Here is a 19,344-nt window from a genome sequence, read left to right as displayed (position 1 = left end):
TATGTCAATATAAATATATATTTTATTTTATATTTATATATATATATATATATATATATATATATATATATATATATATATATATATATTATATAGTCCGCTCTTCTAAAAACCATTATGATCTTTCGGCTTTCTGTGCTGTGGCAATGTTCTTGTCATGGAAAGGTCTAATTATTTTAGTTTAATGTGAATTAAATCTTGTGATAGAATTAGGGCTGAAGGATAATTGGTAGTTGATTTCATGATTAGCTTATTAGCTTATAAGGTTATTAGCTTATCTTAAAATTTTGTGTGGACCACATGGCCTCTCTCAGAGACATCTGGCAGTCTAGTCTGTCTACCTTCTGTAACAGGGATACAACATGGGAGCCCTGAGTGGGGTTGGTACAGGGCTGCTGCTAATGGGTTAAAATAACTAGCATTGAACTGTCAACCATGAGCATACTGCTCTGACAGATGCCCCTTCCTAGGGTTACTTCAAGAAAAAATGAAAAGGAGTTGAGACCTCAAATAGAAATGTTTTTTATGGGAATGTAAGTTGGTGCAGCCACTCTGGAAAACAGTATGGAGGTTCCTCAAAAAACTAAAAATAGAACTACCCTACAACCCAGCAATTGCGCTGCTAGGCATTTATCCAAGGGATACAGGCGTGCTGTTTCGAAGGGACACATGCCCCCCACCATGTTTATAGCAGCACTATCAATAATAGCCAAAGTATGGAAAGAACCCAAATGTCTATTGATGGATGAATGGATAAAGAAGATGTGGTTTATATGTATACACAACTGAGTATTACTCGGCAATCAAAAAGAATGAAATCTTGCCATTTGCAACTACATGAATGGAACTGGTCAATCAGAGAAAGACAAAAATCATATGACTTCACTCATATGAGGACTTTAAGAGACAAAACAGATGAACATAAAGGAAGGGAAACAAAAATAATATAAAAACAGGGAGGGGGACAAAACAGAAGAGACTCATAAATATGGAGAACAAACTAAGGATTGTGGGGGGGGGGGGGATGTGCTAAATGGGTAAAGGGGCACTAAAGAATCTACTTCTGAAATTGTTGCACTATATGCTAACTAATTTGGATGTAAATTTAAAAAAATAAAAAAACAAATTTTTTAAAAATGTTTTTTATACTCTTTGGTTTATGTTCTGTTTCAGTGATGACAGTATGGGCTATCAGTATCCCTTCACTCTACGAGTTGTGCAGAAAGATGGGAACTCCTGTGCTTGGTGCCCATGGTATAGGTAAAGTAATCTTATGCAAAAGAAAAATTTTAGTAGCATTGCAGCTTCAGATATTATACCTTTTGCATAAGGTTTCCAGTTTTTAGAAGTAATACTAAATAATAAGAAGCTTGAAATAAACATCGCAATTGTTGATTCATCTTTTTCTTATGTGGTCTGTAGCTAAGTTTTGCTCTTGAGCCTTAGCTGGTTTTGTAAACTTTGTGATCCTCATTAAATTCATAGTTTATGATTAACATTTATTATTTTATACCTTCTGCTCCTTATATATAAATCAGTTTAGCATTCTGAGCCCAGTAGAACATAGTCTACTTACTAGACTTCGTGGAAGTCTGTTTTTGACTTTTAGAAGAATCATGGAGACTGGTTGGTCAGTATTGTTGCAGCTTGCGAAATATCTGAGTGCTAAAGTCAACAACCTTCAGAGAACTATAATAGACTTAGCAAATGGAATCTAAATAGGCATTGAAATCATGGCTTTGTCATGGTCCTTCCCTTCCCATAAATTTTTACAAACATTTATTTAGTGTGCCACTTTACAAACAAGGAAATAGGCATTGTTACATCAGATGAATTGTCCTTCCTCAGAGTATTAAATGACTAAATTTAGAATTTTCTTAGAGGTATATTATCTCAAATATCCAATCCCCGCGTCATTTATCTTCCATAAAGTCCACACATTCATGTGGATTAACAAATGGTTATCAAGTGCTTTGAAAAACCGAAGACTTGAGAAGTAATGAGCATGCTTCCCTGAAATAAAAATAATTACTAATACATATTCATACATTTATCAATCTTAAGTTAGAGGCCCATGACAGATTCTGAACCCAAGAAAGTGGAGAAGTAGAAAGAGAAAATATTTCTGAAAATGTTGATTCTTTCATAATTATTCATTCCTTAGTAGATCATTTTCGTCCCTTTAGATTTTGCAGAGGCTGTAAAATTGATTGTGGAGAAGACAGAGCTTTCATTGGAAATGCCTATATTGCTGTAGATTGGGACCCCACAGCTCTTCACCTCCGCTATCAAACATCACAGGAAAGGGTAAGTACTCAAGGCCACCATAAGATGGTAGTTTTCATAAGTAAAAATTTTCCCAGTTTAACTGTATTGTGACATTTCTGTTTTAGGTGATCTAAATACAATCAGAAAAACATTCATTGGTATTCTCTAAGCCACTTAATATATTGACATGATTACATGGATGTTTCAGTTTTCCCACTTACAGAGTTACTTGTATTGGGACATTACATTTCAAAAAACACCACTAATAAGTAAATCTTGAAATTCTGGGTATGACTAAGACATTATATTGTTTGGCCTCCAAGCAATAAATACCTCTTTGCCTATTTATTAATTATTATTACAGCTGCAGCATTTAGTAACACTGTAACTTAGCTCGAAGGCATCCCAGGGCTACAGCTGCTTACTGGGCATAGTGATCAGAAAAATTAAAGGAAAGATTGAATATTTCAAGACTGGGCACCTAAGAATGTATCTCAATGGCTATTCCTTCACACTTAGCATTCCTCTACTGGGAAAACAGTTTTTACATTTTGAAAATGTTACTTCAAAAAGACTAATAACTCCATACTAACTATAAAAATATTTATATTTTTATAAATATTAAATACTTATATTTATATTAATATTATAAAAATATTAAATTTTTTTATTTATAGTTTATATTAATTATATATTATATATAATACAAATATATATAAATATATATAAATATATATTATATTTATATTATATATAATATATATTTATATATAATACTATATATAAATATATATTTATAAATATATATAAATATATAAATAAATATATGTTATATATAATATAAATATATTAATATAAAAATATTAAATTTTTATAATTGTTGAAGGATAGATTGGCTAGATAGTTGGTGGATAGAGATATGATGAATCTGATGGAGAAATAAAAGCAACAGCATCAACGGATTTTTTTTTTTTTTTAGTTACATGAAGAATTGTAGTTGCTTTTGCATTTATGTGGCTCTTGATGGAAATTTCCAGTGTATGATCTGAAAAGCTCTGGAGGACATCCTGCTTATAGAAAAAAGGGCCTACGTGACCTGTTAAATCTCACCCCATTTCCACTTTCAGTGATGCTCTTAGGATACCATGGAAACCAACTTGCTATTGAGATATCCTGCTTTGGTGGGGACTGCGGCCACATGACTAATTTCTTCCTACTAAATTTCTCTTCCTACCTGTGGTTTCTGTATGTGCTTAGAGAGTCACGTAGACAAAGTGATTACCTTGGTTCAAAATTGACATTATTACCCATATATTTTATGTTGTTTATTGCAGTAATTTCCCTTCCAGGAATTTATTCTAGGGAAATACTTTAATGCTGACAAATAATCATCATAGCATTTTTTAGAACACTAAAAAAATTAGACACAACTTGTATTTGTCCCACATTAGAAGATTGGTTAAATAAAGCATAGTATATAAATTTGATAAAATATTATGCAGTCATTGAAAATGATGATTACCAGGAGTTTTTACCATGATTACCATGATACTTAATGATGTGATGGCTTTGTTTGGTTTTTTATTTATTTTTTAATTTACATCCAAGTTAGTTAGCATATATAGCACAACAATGATTTCAGGAGTAGACTCCTTAATGCCCCTTACCCATTTAGCCCATCCCCCCACACACACACAACCCTGCCAGTAACCCTCTGTTTGTTCTCTGGATTTATGAGTCTCTTCTGTTTTGTCCCCCTCCCTGTTCTTATATTATTTTTGCTTCCCTTCCCTTATCTTCATCTGTTTTGCATCTTAAATTCCTTATGAGTGAAGTCATGATATTTGTCTTTCTCTAATTTCGCTTGGCATAATACCCTCTAGTTCCATCCACATAGTTGCAAATGTGTATAAATATATACCACATCTTCCATCTGAAGATGGAAGAATATATACCATTCATCCATCAATGGACATTTGGTCTCTTTCCATACTTTGGCTATGGTCAGTAGTGCTGTTTGTTATAAACATTGGGGTGCATATGCCCCTTTGAAACAGCATACCTGTATCCCTTGGATAAATACCTACTATTGCAGTTGCTGGGTCGTAGGTAGTTCTATTTTTAATTTTTTGAGGAACCTCCACAAACTGTTTTCCAGAATGGCTGCACCACGTTGCATTCCCACCAGCAGTGCAAAAGAGATCCTCTTTCTCCGCATCCTCTCCAACATCTGTTGTTGCCTGAGTTGTTAATGTTAGCCACTGTGACAAGTGTGAGGTGATATCTCATTGTGATTTTGACTTGTATTTCCCTGATGATGAGTGATGTTGAGCATTTTTTATTTATTTTTTTTAATGTTTATTTATTTTTGACAGAGAGAGAGAGACAGAGCAGGGCGGGGGGGGGGGGGGGGGGGGAGCAGAGAGAGAGGGAGACACAGAATCCGAAGCAGACTTCAGGCTCTGAGCCGTGAGCACAGAGCCTGACATGGGGCTCGAACTCACAGACTGTGAGATCATGGCCTGAGCTGAAGTCGGACGCTCAACCGACTAAGCCACCCAGGTGCCCCTTCTTGTTTTTTAATATTTTTTAAAAATTTTTTGTGGGTTTTTTTTGGGGGGGGGGTTGGGTTTTTTTTGTTTTTTTGTTTTTTGATGTTGAGCATTTTTGCATGTGTCTGTGAGCCATGTGGATGTCTTCTTTGGAAAAGGGTCTGGTCTATTCATGTCTTTTGCCCATTTCTTCACTGGATTATTTGTTTTTTGGGTGTTGAGTTTGATAAGTTCTTTATAGGCTTTGGATACTAATCCTTTATCTGATATGTCATTTGCAAATATCCTCTCCCATTCTGTCAGTTGCCTTTTAGTTTTGCTGAATGTTTCCTTCGCCGTGCAGAAGTTTTTTGTTTTTTGTTTTTTGTTTTGACGAGTCCCAATAGTTCATTTTTGCTTTTGTTTCCCTTGCCTCTGGAGACCTGGTGAGTAAGAAGTTGCTGCGGCTGAGGTCTACGAGGTTTTTGCCTGCTTTCTCCTCGAGGATTTTGATGGCTTCCTGTCTTATGTTTATGTCTTTCATCCATTTTGAGTTTATTTTTTTGTATGGTGTAAGAAAGTGGTCCAGGTTCATTTTTCTGTATGTCGCTGTGCAGTTTTCCAGCACCACTTACTGAAGAGACTGTCTTTATTCCATTGGATATTCTTTCCTGCTTTGTCAAAGATTAGTTGCCCATACGTTTGTGGGTCTATTTCTGGGTTCTCTATTCTGTTCCATTGATCTGAGTGTCTGTTTTTGTGCCAGTACTATACTGTCTAGATGATTACAGCTTTGTAATACAACTTGGAAGTCTGGTATTGTGATGCCTCCAGCTTTGGTTTTTCTTTTTCTTTTTCTTTTTCTTTTTCTTTTTCTTTTTCTTTTTCTTTTTCTTTTTTTCCTGATTATCTCAAATTTTTTATTTTTTTATTTTTTTTATTTTCTTATTTTTTTTATTATATGAAATTTATTGTCAAATTGGTTTCCATACAACACCCAGTGCTCATCTCAAAAGATGCCCTCTTCAGTACCCATCACCTACCCTCCCCTCCCTCCCACCCCCCATCAACCCTCAGTTTGCTCTCAGTTTTTAAGAGTCTCTTATGCTTTAGCTCTCTCTCCCACTCTAACCTCTTTTTTTTTTCTTTTTTTTTCCTTCCCCTCCCCCATGGGTTTCTGTTGTTTCTCAGGATCCACATAAGAGTGAACACATATGGTATCTGTCTTTCTATGTATGGCTTATTTCACTTAGCATAACACTCTCCAGTTCCATCCATGTTGCTACAAAGGGCCATATTTCATTCTTTCTCATTGCCACGTAGTACTCCATTGTGTATATAAACCACACTTTCTTTATCCATTCATCAGTTGATGGACATTTAGGCTTTTTCCACAATTTGGCTATTGTTGAGAGTGCTGCTATAAACACTGGGGTACAAGTGCCCCTATGCATCAGTACTCCTGTATCCCTTGGGTAAATTCCTAGCAGTGCTACTGCTGGGTCATAGGGTAAGTCTATTTTTAATTTTTTGAGGAACCTCCACAGTTTTCCAGAGTGGCTGCACCAATTTGCATTCCCGCCTATAGTGCAAGAGGGTTCCTATTTCTCCACATCCTCGCCAGCATCTATAGTCTCCTGATTTGTTCATTTTGGCCACTCTGACTGGCGTGAGGTGATATCTGAGTGTGGTTTTGATTTGTATTTCCCTGATGAGGAGAGATGTTGAGCATCTTTTCATGTGCCTGTTGGCCATCTGGATGTCTTAAAAATATGGAACGCTTCGCGAATTTGCATGTCATCCTTGCGCAGGGGCCATGCTAATCTTCTCTGTATCGTTCCAATTTTAGTATATGTGCTGCCGAAGCGAGCACTGGTTTTCTTTTTCAAGATTGCTCTATTTTTGATCTTTTCTGGCTCCATAAAAATTTTAGGATTGTTTGTTCTAGCTCTGTGAAGAATGCTGGTGCTTTTTTGATAGGGATTGCATTAAATATGTAGGTTGCTTTGGGTAGTATGGACATTTTAATAATAATTGTTTTTCTAATCCAGGAGCATGGATTATTTTTCCTTTTTTTGTGTGTGTGTCTTCTTTAATTTCTTTCATAAGCTTTCTGTAGTTTTCAGTGTATCGATTTTTGACAAAATATAGCATTCATTCTTGATAAAAACCCACAAGAAAGTAGGGATAGAAGTATCATACCTCAAGATCATAAAAGCCATATATGAAAGATTCACTGCTAATATCATCCTCAATGGGGAAAGACTGAGAGCTTTCCCCCAAAGGTCAGGAACACGACAGGGATGTCCACTCTTGCCACTGTTATTCAACATAGTACTGGAAGTCTTAGCCTCAGCAATCAGACAACACAAAGGAATAAAAGACATCCAGATCGGCCATGAGAAAGTCAAACTTTCACTCTTTGCAGATGACATGATACTCTATTTGGAAAACCCCAAAGATTCCACCAAAAACAGCCAGAACTGATCCATGAATTCAGCAAAGTCTCAGGATGTAAAATCAATGCACAGAAATCGGTTGCATTCCTATGTTCCTGTACACCAATAATGAAGCAACAGAAAGAGAAATCAAGGAATTGATCCCATTTACAATTGCACCAAAACCCATAAAATACCTAGGAATAAACCTAGCCAAAGAGGTATCATGGTTTTTTGTTTTTTGGGGTTTTTTTTTTACATTTATTTATTTTTGAGAGACAGAGACAGAGCGTGAGCAGGGGAGGGGCAGAGAGAGAGGGAGACACAGAATCAGAAGCAGGCTGCAGGCTCCAAGCTGTCGGCACAGAACCCAATGCGGGTCTCGAACCCACAAACCGCGAGATCATGACCTGAGCTGAAGTCAGATGCTTAACTGACTGAGCCACCCAGGCACCCCTCATGGTTTTTTGTTTTTTGTTTTTTTAAGCAAAGTATAAAACTGCATATACTAAAAAATCTTTTCAATATTAAAAAATATATACTATTTAGGAAAAGGACAGAAGAAAAGCTGCCAATATTTTGACAATATTTGTCTTTGTATTAAGAATAAAAGTTTCCCTGCCTTTTTATATTTTTCCATGCTTTCCAAAATTTCTATGTAAATGCTTTATTTGGTAAACAGAAAAAAAGACCATTGCTCTTAGTCTTTTTATTTTTCACCTGTTTAGACTTCACATTCCTCAATAGATAATTGAACTAGATAGCTTCTTATACCTCCCTCTTTTTCTAATATTCTTTATCATGTGAGAAAGCTATGACTTTATTCCTTATGTTTTGTTTTTTTAATTTTTAATTTTTTTTTAATTTTTTAATGTTTTTATTTATTTTTGAGACAGACACAGAGCATGAGCAGAGGAAGGGTAGAGAGAGAGAGGGAGACCCAGAATCCGAAGCAGGCTCCAGGCTCTGAGCTGTCGGCACAGAGCCTGACACAGGGCTCGAACTCACGAGCTGTGAGATCATGACGTGAGCCGAAGTCAGACAGTCAACCAACTGAGCCACCCAGGCACCCCAGTTCCTTATGTTTTGTGTTAAGGAGAAGCTTTCAAGCAGAAGAAGGAGGAGGGTGCCAATGAGTGATTTAAACTATTTGAATAGTGGTAGAGGGTCTGGGAATGGATCCCAAGAGGTAAAAAGGGAATCTTTGTCATTTAGGGAAATTTTATTGGTAAATAAAAATTATTGTCAGATGCATTTTTTTTTGGTCAACCTTCCTCCCTTTCTCCATCTAGCCTGTGTGTTCCATAAGAAATATAGTCAATAAAGATCAACAGTATCTTTACCAGCTTACTGTAATTTGTGGTAGGCCATAAAGCATCCCTGATGGAAATAATAGGGATAATGTTTAACTGGCTATGAGAAAAGAATATTACTCTTTTTCTACTCTGATTCCAGCAACCATGATGCAACATATTTCCACTGACATTGAAGCATGTCAGTTTTTCCCTCAGATGACCAGCTCTAAGGATGATGAAAGTTAGTATCAGGAAAGAAGGCAGTGACCTAAAGTCAAGGTACATTTATCATTCTGAAATGGAGGACTTTCCTCTAAGTTCCTCTTTTTATATGAGGTCTTTAGAAGTGGACAGTAATGCAATGCTAAAACTGTTAATTGCATGATCAGCCCTAGCATTTGACAGCCTGTGACTTAGCTATCCTCTCATGTCAGGAAAAAGCCACACATGAAAACCTGTTGTAAAACTGAATGTGCTGAGCCATGCCAGTTTGTCAGCCAGGCAGCTCAATGTTCTATCATGAGTTCAAAAAGGGAACAGAGTAAGAAGTTTGGTGATGGACCTGTGTGTGCCCTTTGCCCAGAAAGAGAGGCACTTATTGTTGGACTTAGTGAGTGTTGAGGCCCCGTGCTGGGGTGAAAAGATCTGTGTGTGAAGTCTTATGGTAGCATTCAAAGTCCTGGTGCTAGGCCTCACCCACTATGGTTCTCCATTGCTGTTAAGTGGCAACCAAGAACAGGAGAGGGAGAATTTTTCCTTTTCTGTTGCATTCTAGGTACATCCTCCTCTCCTTCCTGACCCCACACTACTTCCAACACACATGCACACTACCTCCTCTGCTCTCTCTCCTTTATTAGACTTATGTCCTTTTTACTCCAAAGTCTAGCGTACTGGTCAATAGAACTAGAGAGATTTGGGCAGGTATTAGGGGCCTTCTCAAAATAGGCTTTTTTTGAGCCTGCTCTTGCTTTTATTGCCATCTCTTTGTTGCCACCTCAGATGAAAAGGCCCCATGAGGCACGAAACAGATGATACACATGGTATTCTGGTAACTCTGTTACATGACTTTACTATGCAAATGAGTTTTATCCCATGAGGTTTCATGCTCTGGTATGTTGCCTTCTCCTGGTGAGCTTTTCTGATACCCTTTCTTATTTAATCTATAACTGGCATCTGTGTTCCAGTGATGATATTATTTCTCCTAGCCTCTACAAAGCCTGCAGCGTATTGATAATGTTCTGTCTTTGTGGTTGAAAATAAATGGCCTAATCTCATCACCCCTGACTTGAGGGTGAGCTCACATATAAGCTGTTTTAGGATGTCAGAATTGTAAAAAAGAGGTGCGATAGCCACTAGTCACATGTGGCTATTGAACACTTACATGTGCCTAATTCAAATTAAGAAGTATTATAGTTCCAAAGACTTAGTAAAAAGGAATCTAAAATATGTCATCAATAATTCTTTTATTGATCACATGTTGAAATGATACTGTTTTGGATTTATATAAATATACATATATATGTGTGTATATATATATGTATATATGTCAAATACAAATATATATTTTTATATATATAAATAAAACATACCATTATAATTAAAAAGTTGTAAAATAGGCAGTTCCTTGTTTTTGTCATTTTGAAGAATTCAGAAAATTTTCAAGAAAAGCTATTATGGTCATATAAATAGAAATTTGATCCAGGATGTTACTGATGTAATTCTGGAAGTAAATGTGGAAGTATGGTATTTGCTCAAAGACTCTAGTTTGGGTTATGTTTTCTTTTTCCTCATATAGAGTAAAACGAGAGTGAGTCACCTAACATGATACATAGCCATGGGATCATTTTAAACTCCTTTCCTCCCTTACACCCCTTTTCCAGTTCCTCTTATTCCTTCCACTTCCAGGTTGTAGATGAGCATGAGAGTGTAGAACAGAGTCGGCGAGCACAAGCTGAGCCCATCAACCTGGACAGCTGCCTCCGTGCTTTCACCAGTGAGGAGGAACTAGGGGAAAATGAGATGTACTATTGTTCCAAGTGTAAGACCCACTGCTTGGCAACCAAGAAGCTGGATCTCTGGAGGCTTCCCCCTATCCTGGTATGTTTCAGCCCTGCCTCTGAGAGAGCAGGAGCCTAGCATAAAAGAAAGAAGCCATGAACTAATAGGAATTTTGTTACTTTTGAGAATAAAACCTTCCCTGTGGCAGTGCTTAAAACACTTGTGCTGTGCAAGGATTTTGTGTTGCACACAGGGATTAATTGTTCTACACGTGTTATTACCAGTTCTGCTCTGAAGGAGCATACAGGCGAGAAGGAGAGAGAAGTCATTAATTGGAGAGAGAGACGTCATTAATTGGAGAGAGAGACCATTAATTGTAGTTCAGTGCAGTATGTGAGAAGTGCCACAAGTTCTGCATCTTGGTGAATTTGAACTTCAGGAGAAGGTGAAAGCATTTGTGGCTCTAGAGAGAGAATCTTTATGCTCTCCCTTTAGGCTCTTATGTAGAAGTACAGCTGAGCCTCAGTCTCCAGTCCCACTGTGCTTGGTCACATGGCCACAGCACAAGCACACAGGTGCACTTGGGCTTATGTGTTCTTTTACACGTGATTTACTACTTCTGCCTTTTTCCTTCATGGAATAGAAGATGCTTCTGTTGCTCATCAGGAGAGTTTGAAGTGACAGATCTTCCTGTTCATTTAAGAAAATTTTTTCTGTACAGGTAGAAGTATCATAGCAAACGTAACTGTAAGGCATTGATATGTTTAAAAGAATATTTTTTAATGTTTAGTTTTGAGAGCGCGCGAGCGAGTGCAAGTGGGGAGGGCAGAGAGAGAGGGAGACACAGCATCCGAAGCAGGCTCCAGGTTCTGAGCTGTCAGCACAGAGCCTGATGTGGGGGTCGAACTCATGGACTACAAGATCATGACCTGAGCCGAAGTCAGTCGCTTAACTGACTGAGCCACTCAGGTGCCTCAGGCATTGATATATTTTAACTAGACCTTGTGTGTACTTTTTTATTCATGTTTTTTTTTTTATTACTATGTGAGACTGTAAATGTAGGTTTTTCTTTACTTAGACCAGAAAGACTTCCCAGGAATGGATGCCTAGGAAATTAATAACATTGATTAGCTAGCTCCAGGGATGAGAACTCTGGGAAGAGACGAAAAGGTCAGGGCAGGCTTGGCATAGGTAGGTGGGAAGGGGGCAAGTTTATTTTTAATTGAGGTATAATTAGCATGAAATTAAATGCATAGATTTTAAATGTCAGTTTGGTGAGTTTTGATAATTATATATACTTGCATAATAGTCACATAGAACATAAGCAGTAAAGGCATTTATATAGAAACTATGTTTTTGATATCTTTAAAGAATAATGAAAAATAAATATTATGTTGAGAGCTTGGTGGACTGCTGTAGATCCATATACCAGTATGTCCCTTAGGAAGAGTTTCTCTTTATATAAATAGTAAATTGTTAGTATTTAGGATAGAGATAGCCACCCAAAGATCTGTGCCCACACTAGACTGTATTATAACACTGTATAAAGATTAGAGGAATTTGTTGCTCTTGGAAAAGAAAAAAGAAGGCAAAAAGGAGAAGGGAGATTCTTATTATGCTCTTTAGGACATTGAAACTCCCTGGTAGGAACCAAAGGATATGGTAAGAAATGAGAAGCCTCCTATTGGAGATTGGGTAAGTTTCATCTGTGAAAATTCCTCCATTTTGCTTCAAAATATTCAGTATAGTCTTCTGTCCTCATGAGTATATTTGTGGATGGATATTCTGTGATGTTAGAGAAAGGTAAAGGTCAGTCTGGGTGATAGGCCCAGGAAACAGAGGAAAACATGCAAAATACAGACACCCAGGATGTTGCAGAAATTTGGGAGAGAATTTTGGATATGCATAGACTATGAAATTAGGGAGATTATCATGTTAGCTATATATCTAAAGGCCAGTGGCCCCACTGATAACTCCATTAAATAATAAGATGCATTCTTTTTGAAAAAAATGTATATATTCTTGAACATGTATTAGACTTGAGGTTTTTTAAATGTAATTTTGTATCTTCAGAGCCCTTTAAAGTAATTGTTTTCTACCTTTCCTTCTCCAGATTATTCACCTTAAACGATTTCAATTTGTAAATGGTCGATGGATAAAATCACAGAAAATTGTTAAATTTCCTCGTGAAAGTTTTGACCCTAGTGCTTTTTTGGTACCAAGAGACCCGGCTCTTTGTCAGTGTAAGCCACTCACACCCCAGGGGGATGACCTCTCTGAGCCCAGGGTTCTGCCAGGAGAGGTGAAGAAAGTGGATGCTCAGAATTCAACTGGGGAAGAGGATGTGTTCCTGAGCAAGAGCCCGTCTTCACTCAGTGCAAACATCATCAGTAGCCCTAAAGGTGGGGAAGCCTGAAGGGCCTCATGGAGCCCAGATGTCACCCTGAGAGGGGCTTTCCTGGGACCCCTGTAGGTTGCATGTTTCCCTGTCTTCCACTCTGGAGCACCAGTTTGGTGTGAGGTAGAAGGAACCTATCTTGAATCAGACCTGTCTAGATTTGAGTCACCTGTGTGACTTTTAGCAAGAGATACAGCCTCTCATTTGTAAAAGTTCATAGTGTCTGAGGATTTGCTGCATCAAGAGTGAAGCACTTTATGTAATGCCTGACATATATGGTGATCATGAATAATAGTTCTCATCCTTGTTCCCTTACGGCAGAGGTTCTCAAAGTATAGTCTGGGAACCTCTAGAGGGTCTCTGAGAGACGCTTTCAGGGGACCTGAAGGATTAGAAGTTCTTTCATAAAAATACTAAGACACAGTATTCACCTTTCACTTTCATTCTCTAACAGATATGTAGTGGAGTCAGAGCCAACATGATATGTGATGATACTGTCAGTGAAATATGTGCTTATGTATTGTATTTTTTAAATTCCTCAGTTTTAATTTCTAATATGATTAATATTGATATATAACTTATATAAACAAAAGTTCTAAGGTCTTCAGCAATTTTTGAGTATATAGAGTATATATGGAAGTGAGTGAGGCTGTGACCAAAAACTTTGAGACCCACTACCTTACAGGATCTACAGAGGTAGAAATAGTAGAGAGTTCCCAATACTGTGCCTACCAATAGTAAGTACTTAATCATATTCTGTAATCCAATTTAACAAAGGAGAGTATGTATTTGTATTATGCCTTAGTCCAGTTGTTTGTTTTGAACTGAATCTGACCTAAATTATCTTTCTGCTATTTTATTTTTTATTTCATTTTATTTTATTATTTTATTTTATTCTATTTATTTTAAATCCAGTATAATTATTACAGTGTTATATTTGTCTCAGGTGTACAACTTTCTGTTGTTTTTATTTTATTTTTTTTATTTTTCATCTTTCTGTTGTTTTTTTAAATTTATTAAACAAAATTTTTTGTCAACGTTTATTTTGAGAGACAGAGAGAAAGGGGAAGGGCAGAGAGAGAGGGAGACACAGAATCCAAAGCAGGTTCTAGACTCTGAGCAGTCAGCACAGACCCTGACGCAAGACTCAAACTCACAAACTATGAGATCATGACCTGAGCCGAAGTCAGACGCTTAACCAGCTGAGCCACCCAGGCACCCCGTTGTGTTTGTTTGTTTGTTTGTTTTTAATGTTTTCGTTTATTTTTGAGAGTAAGAGAGAGAATGAGGGAGGGGAAGAGAGGGGGGGTACAGAGGATTTGAAGTAGGCTCTGTGCTGACAACAGAGAGCTCAGTGCAGGGTTTGAACCCACGAACAGTGAGATCATGATCTGAGCCAAAGTTGGATGCTCAACCAGTTGCTTGAGCCACCCAGGTGCCCCTCATCTTTCTGCTGTTTTTAAGTCCCTACATGGTACTTCACGTTTTTAGGACATTGCTGCCTGTAGGAGCTTGGCCTGAGGAAGACAAGAATATAACTTGTCACTGCATGATAGGAATAAAAAGTAGCTGGTCAGAACACCCCTGTATTTACCTTTATGTGTACACTTGTGAAGTTTACTTCAAAGTTAGCATTTGGTGGCTGGTTAAACTTGTGGCATTTGGATTTAAGAATCTTTTCCTTTTCTCCCTTTCATAGGTTCTCCGTCTTCGTCAAGAAAGAGTGGAACTAGCTGTCCCTCCAGCAAAAATAGCAGCCCTAACAGTAGCCCTAGGACTTTAGGGAGGAGCAAAGGGAGGCTCCGGCTACCCCAGATTGGCAGCAAAAATAAACTGTCAAGTAGTAAGGAGAACTTGGATGCCAGCAAAGAGAATGGAGGTGGGCAAGTTTGTGAGCTGGCTGATTCCTTGAGCCGGGGGCACATGATGGGGGGTAGCCAAACTGAACTGGTCACCCCCCAGGACCACGAAGTAGCTCTGGCCAATGGATTTCTTTATGAGCATGAGGCATGTGGCAATGGCTACAGCAATGGTCAGCTTGAAAACCACAGTGAAGAAGATAGCACTGATGACCAAAGAGAAGATGTTCGTGTTAAGCCTATTTATAATCTATATGCAATTTCGGTAAGTGGTTTGTTGTAAGTGGTTTTCAGAATGATCTGCACTTTTCAATGATTTGTTCACTCATCTCATTCATTCATTAATTCATTCATTCATCAGTCATTTTTTTCAGGACCTGCTTATTTGCTGGGCATTGAGCTTGGTGATAGACGAAGTTAGCAGTAGATATCTTGGCCTTTTGGATAGAATTCAAGATGCTCCCAGTGTATGCAGGGCATAGTAATGTAATCATTATAATTGGAGTCATGGGTTCAAGTCATGAAAAATTATGTACTCCTAAGAACTTTTTCTTTCTAAAATATAATTACAAGTGTAAAATGGTAAGATTTGGAGCTTTTAAATTTTGATTTTTCTTTTTGTTTTGTTCTTAGAAAAAGGTAAATGGTTCCAAAACATCTTTCTTAATCACCTAAGTGATTGGTATTTTCCCCATTGTGTCCTAGGACTGTGCCCTGACCAGACTACTGTTAACTACTAACATACCTCTACTTTCTTCTCTCTTACAGTGCCATTCAGGAATTCTGGGTGGGGGCCATTACGTCACTTATGCCAAAAACCCAAACAGCAAGTGGTACTGTTATAATGACAGCAGCTGTAAGGTAAATATCCCCCGTCTTTGAATAAAAGAAACAAATGTCAACAGATCTGAGGGACATTTGCTGAAATAATAGACTTTGTACTCAATAGGAAATATTTCTGTTAGTATATAGGTGTCTTCAGTATTAAAGGAACAAAAACGATGTGCAGGGGCACCTGGGTGGCTCAGTGAGTTAAGCATCCAACTGTAGCTCAGGTCATGATCTCATTGTTTGTGAGTTCAAGCCCTACATCGGGCTCTCTGCTATCAGTGTGGAGCCTGCTTTGGATCCTCTGTCCCCCTCTCTCTCGCAAAAATAAACATTGAAAAGTATTTTTTTAAATGATGTACAGAGCACAGAATGAAAACATGAATGGTGAAGAAAAAGAAGGTATTTGTTAATGAGAAAAAGTTCTTATCTTTTGAGCTGTTAGAATTTGATGGTTTTTTCTTTGCTTTTAGTCATTCTTTTGACTGTCTGTGGTCAGAATATTTTCCCCAAAACAAACATGGAAAATAATGGGGCTTAGTTTAGGACAGGTATCAGACAGCCAAAATGTTAAGCTGATTGGAATCAGTCTGGTTTAGTAATTAAAGAGGGTTGGTCCTCCCTTCCCTAGCAAGGATTTAGGGCCAGCATAGTAATGACTTTTTTATTAAAGGCTTTTCTTGCCTCTTCAGGAACTTCACCCTGATGAAATTGACACCGACTCTGCCTACATTCTTTTCTATGAGCAGCAGGGGATAGACTATGCACAATTTCTGCCAAAAATCGATGGCAAAAAGATGGCAGACACAAGCAGCATGGATGAAGACTTTGAGTCCGATTACAAAAAGTATTGTGTGTTACAGTAAAGCTACCACTCTGGCTGCTAGACAGGCTGGTGGTGAGGGAGATGACTCCCTGTAGCTGACATTTGGCAGAAGTTTCTCTGTGAAAGGCAAGCTAAATGTAGTTATTTTATCCTGTGACCCTGAAGCACAAAATAAAAATCCTAATTAAAATAGCAGTTAGCATAACAGTAGTAATACTTTGGTTTGGAAGTGTCTCACACAAGCTCTCTGGTAGAGAACTTTCAGGCGGAGCCCACCATTAGCCTGTAAACAAAAGGGTTTGGCACCAGCCACCTGGGACCAAATAAGAACTAAATTGTGCTTGTCCAGATATAAACAAATGTAGTGAGTGTAGAGTTTACCAATAATCATAACAAAATGCTAAGAATTTCCTTGGAGTCAAAGTAAAACAAAAAATTGTAGTGTTGTCTGGGGACGACATGATATGCTACCTCCTTTTTCCTAAAGTTTTATTCCATTTTATTGACAAGATGTGAGAAAGCAAGTTCAGAAGGCGTGCAAAGGATTCTTACGGCATGGACACACATTTTTCTATTTATTTTTTAAACCATTTTCCCACTATTTCTATGCCTTTCTTGCTTTTTGTTTCTGTTGTCGTGTTTGTGTTTGAGACACAACCAGCCATTCATGGCAGAGGCATGTATATAAGTGGTCAGTCTGAAAGGGAGAATCTCTTAAGAGCTGTGTGCCTTCTACCCAGGGCCTTGGTTGGAGACCCTGTAGGGAAAAAAAAATGTATCCTGGGAAATCCAGCTAAAAGAGCCCTCCAGATAGAGGCATCTTACCTTGAGGTTGCTTCAAGTGTCCTCAAAAATGTATCCCCCACCACTGCTGAGTGCAGTAGGATAGTTGCCAACATTTGCACCATCGTCACATGCCCATGTTGCACAAAGAGCTTCTCAGAGGGAAAGCGGCATCTAAGCTGGATGGTGTTTTACAACTAGTGGTTGTTTGTTCTTTGTTTCTTTGTTTTGCACTTTAGAAAAAGAGAGAATACATGCAAATGAATTTTTTAAAACTTGTTCATATTTGATGGCTGTAAGGGCTATAAATTAACTTGAATATGGGGTATTTTGCCCCCATATTAAATTTAAAAACAAAACACATCCCAAACACTGATAGTGTGTATTTTTAATTTAATTGGTGGGTTTAGGAAGTAAACTTTTGGGTTTTTTGCATGTCTGTTTTTTTTTAATTCTGGAGTTTGTCTTTTTTTTCTTTCTTTTTTTAATAATTTCACAGTAATGGTCATCAAAAGTTACGTTTCTTGCTTCATTTTTTCCTCTGATAATTCAAAACTGGAACAAAAGTATAAATGTTATTTATTTCAGGCAGCATTTTTTCCCCCTGTGTTGTTTTTAAATATATGTGAGGTGAACATTTCACTTTTATTTCAGTCTTTTTTTATTAATCTGGAACCTGGAAGTGATTCTCATTAATTGTCAGATTTCATTAACCTTCCCTCCTCATAGATAGTAGGTACCAATGTAATTAAGCATTTGTGTTCTGATATCTGAGGCCGGTTATTATTCAGTTCTTCTCAGAGCATTTGGAAAGGTTGCCTTAAATGGCTACGTAAGTTTAAACGCTATTCAGAAAAAGACTGTAATTACAAGTAGGAAGGAGTGGCCTAAATGATAAAATATTATAAAGTCAGACAAAATGCAGGCTTTGTAAGTTTCATGATTTCAGTTATATAAAAATCTGTCCATTTCTACCTGGACAAGTCCCATGAAAAAGTGGAAGATTTTAAATAATTTACTTACAGATGTTTTATTTAAGCAGGTAGCACAATCTACTAATGTTGTTTGATCTGTGTTTGTTATATTGGTTGTAATTAATTTTTTAATTCATGACTAGCAGAAAATTTATTAAATTAACTATTAACTACATTCACCTTGTAAATTACTGTATAAAACTTGTTGACAATGCACTGACTTTAGAAAGATGTTAATGTACATAAATAGAGTGTAAATAAAATAGTGTTGATGTACTGAAATATGAACTGTATAAAAAAGTATTGGTAATTGTATATGGAGTGTACCTGTTTATCTGTAACTATTATCCAAACAAATTAAATACTGTGGATGCATCTATGTGCTGGTTTTCCTCTATACAAGTAAAGAAAAAAGTCAAATTCTTCAGCCTTTTCTCTCTGTGACCCTATTTAATTCTCCTACTCGAATAATACGTACCTGACTTATAGAGTGGATGCTCCATCTCTGAGAGAATGGAAACTATTGAAGGTAGAACAAGATACCTGCAGTGGCCAGCTGAATTGATTTAAACTTTGCTCACATCCCTGTTAGGAAACTGTTTGGAAGGCATTGGGCAGTGTGGACAGGCGGGGGCTGCAGAGTTGGTGGTGAATGGAGAATTGATGTAGGAGGCCTTAATGATAGTTTTCTTGCAGATTAGGAGATGAGGTGAAGAGGAAGACTTCTCATTGAATAATTCCTTGAAATGATCCTGGGTTTCTAGGGGATGCTGAGAAACCAAGGATGTCCCTGGTTGTCTCTCTGGGAGCCCTCCAAGGAAGCAATTGGCAGTATTGAGAAGAGTTGAAGATTTAGAGCTGTGGGTTCTTCACCCTCAGTCCCTGTTTGTTTATCTTTAAAAATAGACTGCCTACCTCTCAGCCTTATCTTAAGTAAATGAAGTATATAAAAGCCTGGCACTTTCTTGGTAAGTGCTCATTGAATGTGAAATCCTACCCCCATGAGATTCAATCATGTTTTGTAAAAAGATTTGTTTTGTTTTTACTCTTGCTATACTAATGCTAAAAGAATTTAATAGCTCTTTGCTCACATTCTCAATAACAGGAATACACATTAAAAATGTATAGATGAAACATGTTGAATCA

General features: G+C 37.4%; 1 protein-coding gene and 1 non-coding gene across 4 annotated transcripts in view; one reads left to right on the top strand and one right to left on the bottom strand.

The window, feature by feature from the left end:
* The window catches only part of USP32 (ubiquitin specific peptidase 32), a 242,916-nt gene extending 224,343 nt beyond the window's left edge, over window positions 1-18,573 (top strand). For all 3 annotated transcript variants that reach the window (XM_043583859.1, XM_043583858.1, XM_043583860.1), the window contains 7 exons: window positions 1,174-1,260; window positions 2,187-2,307; window positions 10,438-10,629; window positions 12,644-12,932; window positions 14,628-15,052; window positions 15,556-15,648; window positions 16,308-18,573. In XM_043583859.1, the coding sequence (XP_043439794.1) occupies window positions 1,174-1,260; window positions 2,187-2,307; window positions 10,438-10,629; window positions 12,644-12,932; window positions 14,628-15,052; window positions 15,556-15,648; window positions 16,308-16,481 (1,381 nt within the window). In that variant the 3' untranslated portion in view covers window positions 16,482-18,573. The remainder of the gene's footprint in view (window positions 1-1,173; window positions 1,261-2,186; window positions 2,308-10,437; window positions 10,630-12,643; window positions 12,933-14,627; window positions 15,053-15,555; window positions 15,649-16,307) is intronic.
* Window positions 6,566-6,672, bottom strand: LOC122486288. The gene has a single exon (XR_006298125.1). It is a non-coding gene; the product is annotated as a U6 spliceosomal RNA (small nuclear RNA).
* Window positions 18,574-19,344: the final 771 nt, after the last annotated feature.

This window comes from Prionailurus bengalensis, chromosome E1 (genome assembly GCF_016509475.1).
Source record: "Prionailurus bengalensis isolate Pbe53 chromosome E1, Fcat_Pben_1.1_paternal_pri, whole genome shotgun sequence".
NCBI classification, from domain to species: Eukaryota; Metazoa; Chordata; class Mammalia; order Carnivora; family Felidae; genus Prionailurus; species Prionailurus bengalensis.
Note: the sequence above shows the minus strand (reverse complement) of the source record. Positions and strands in the feature narration are given on the sequence as shown.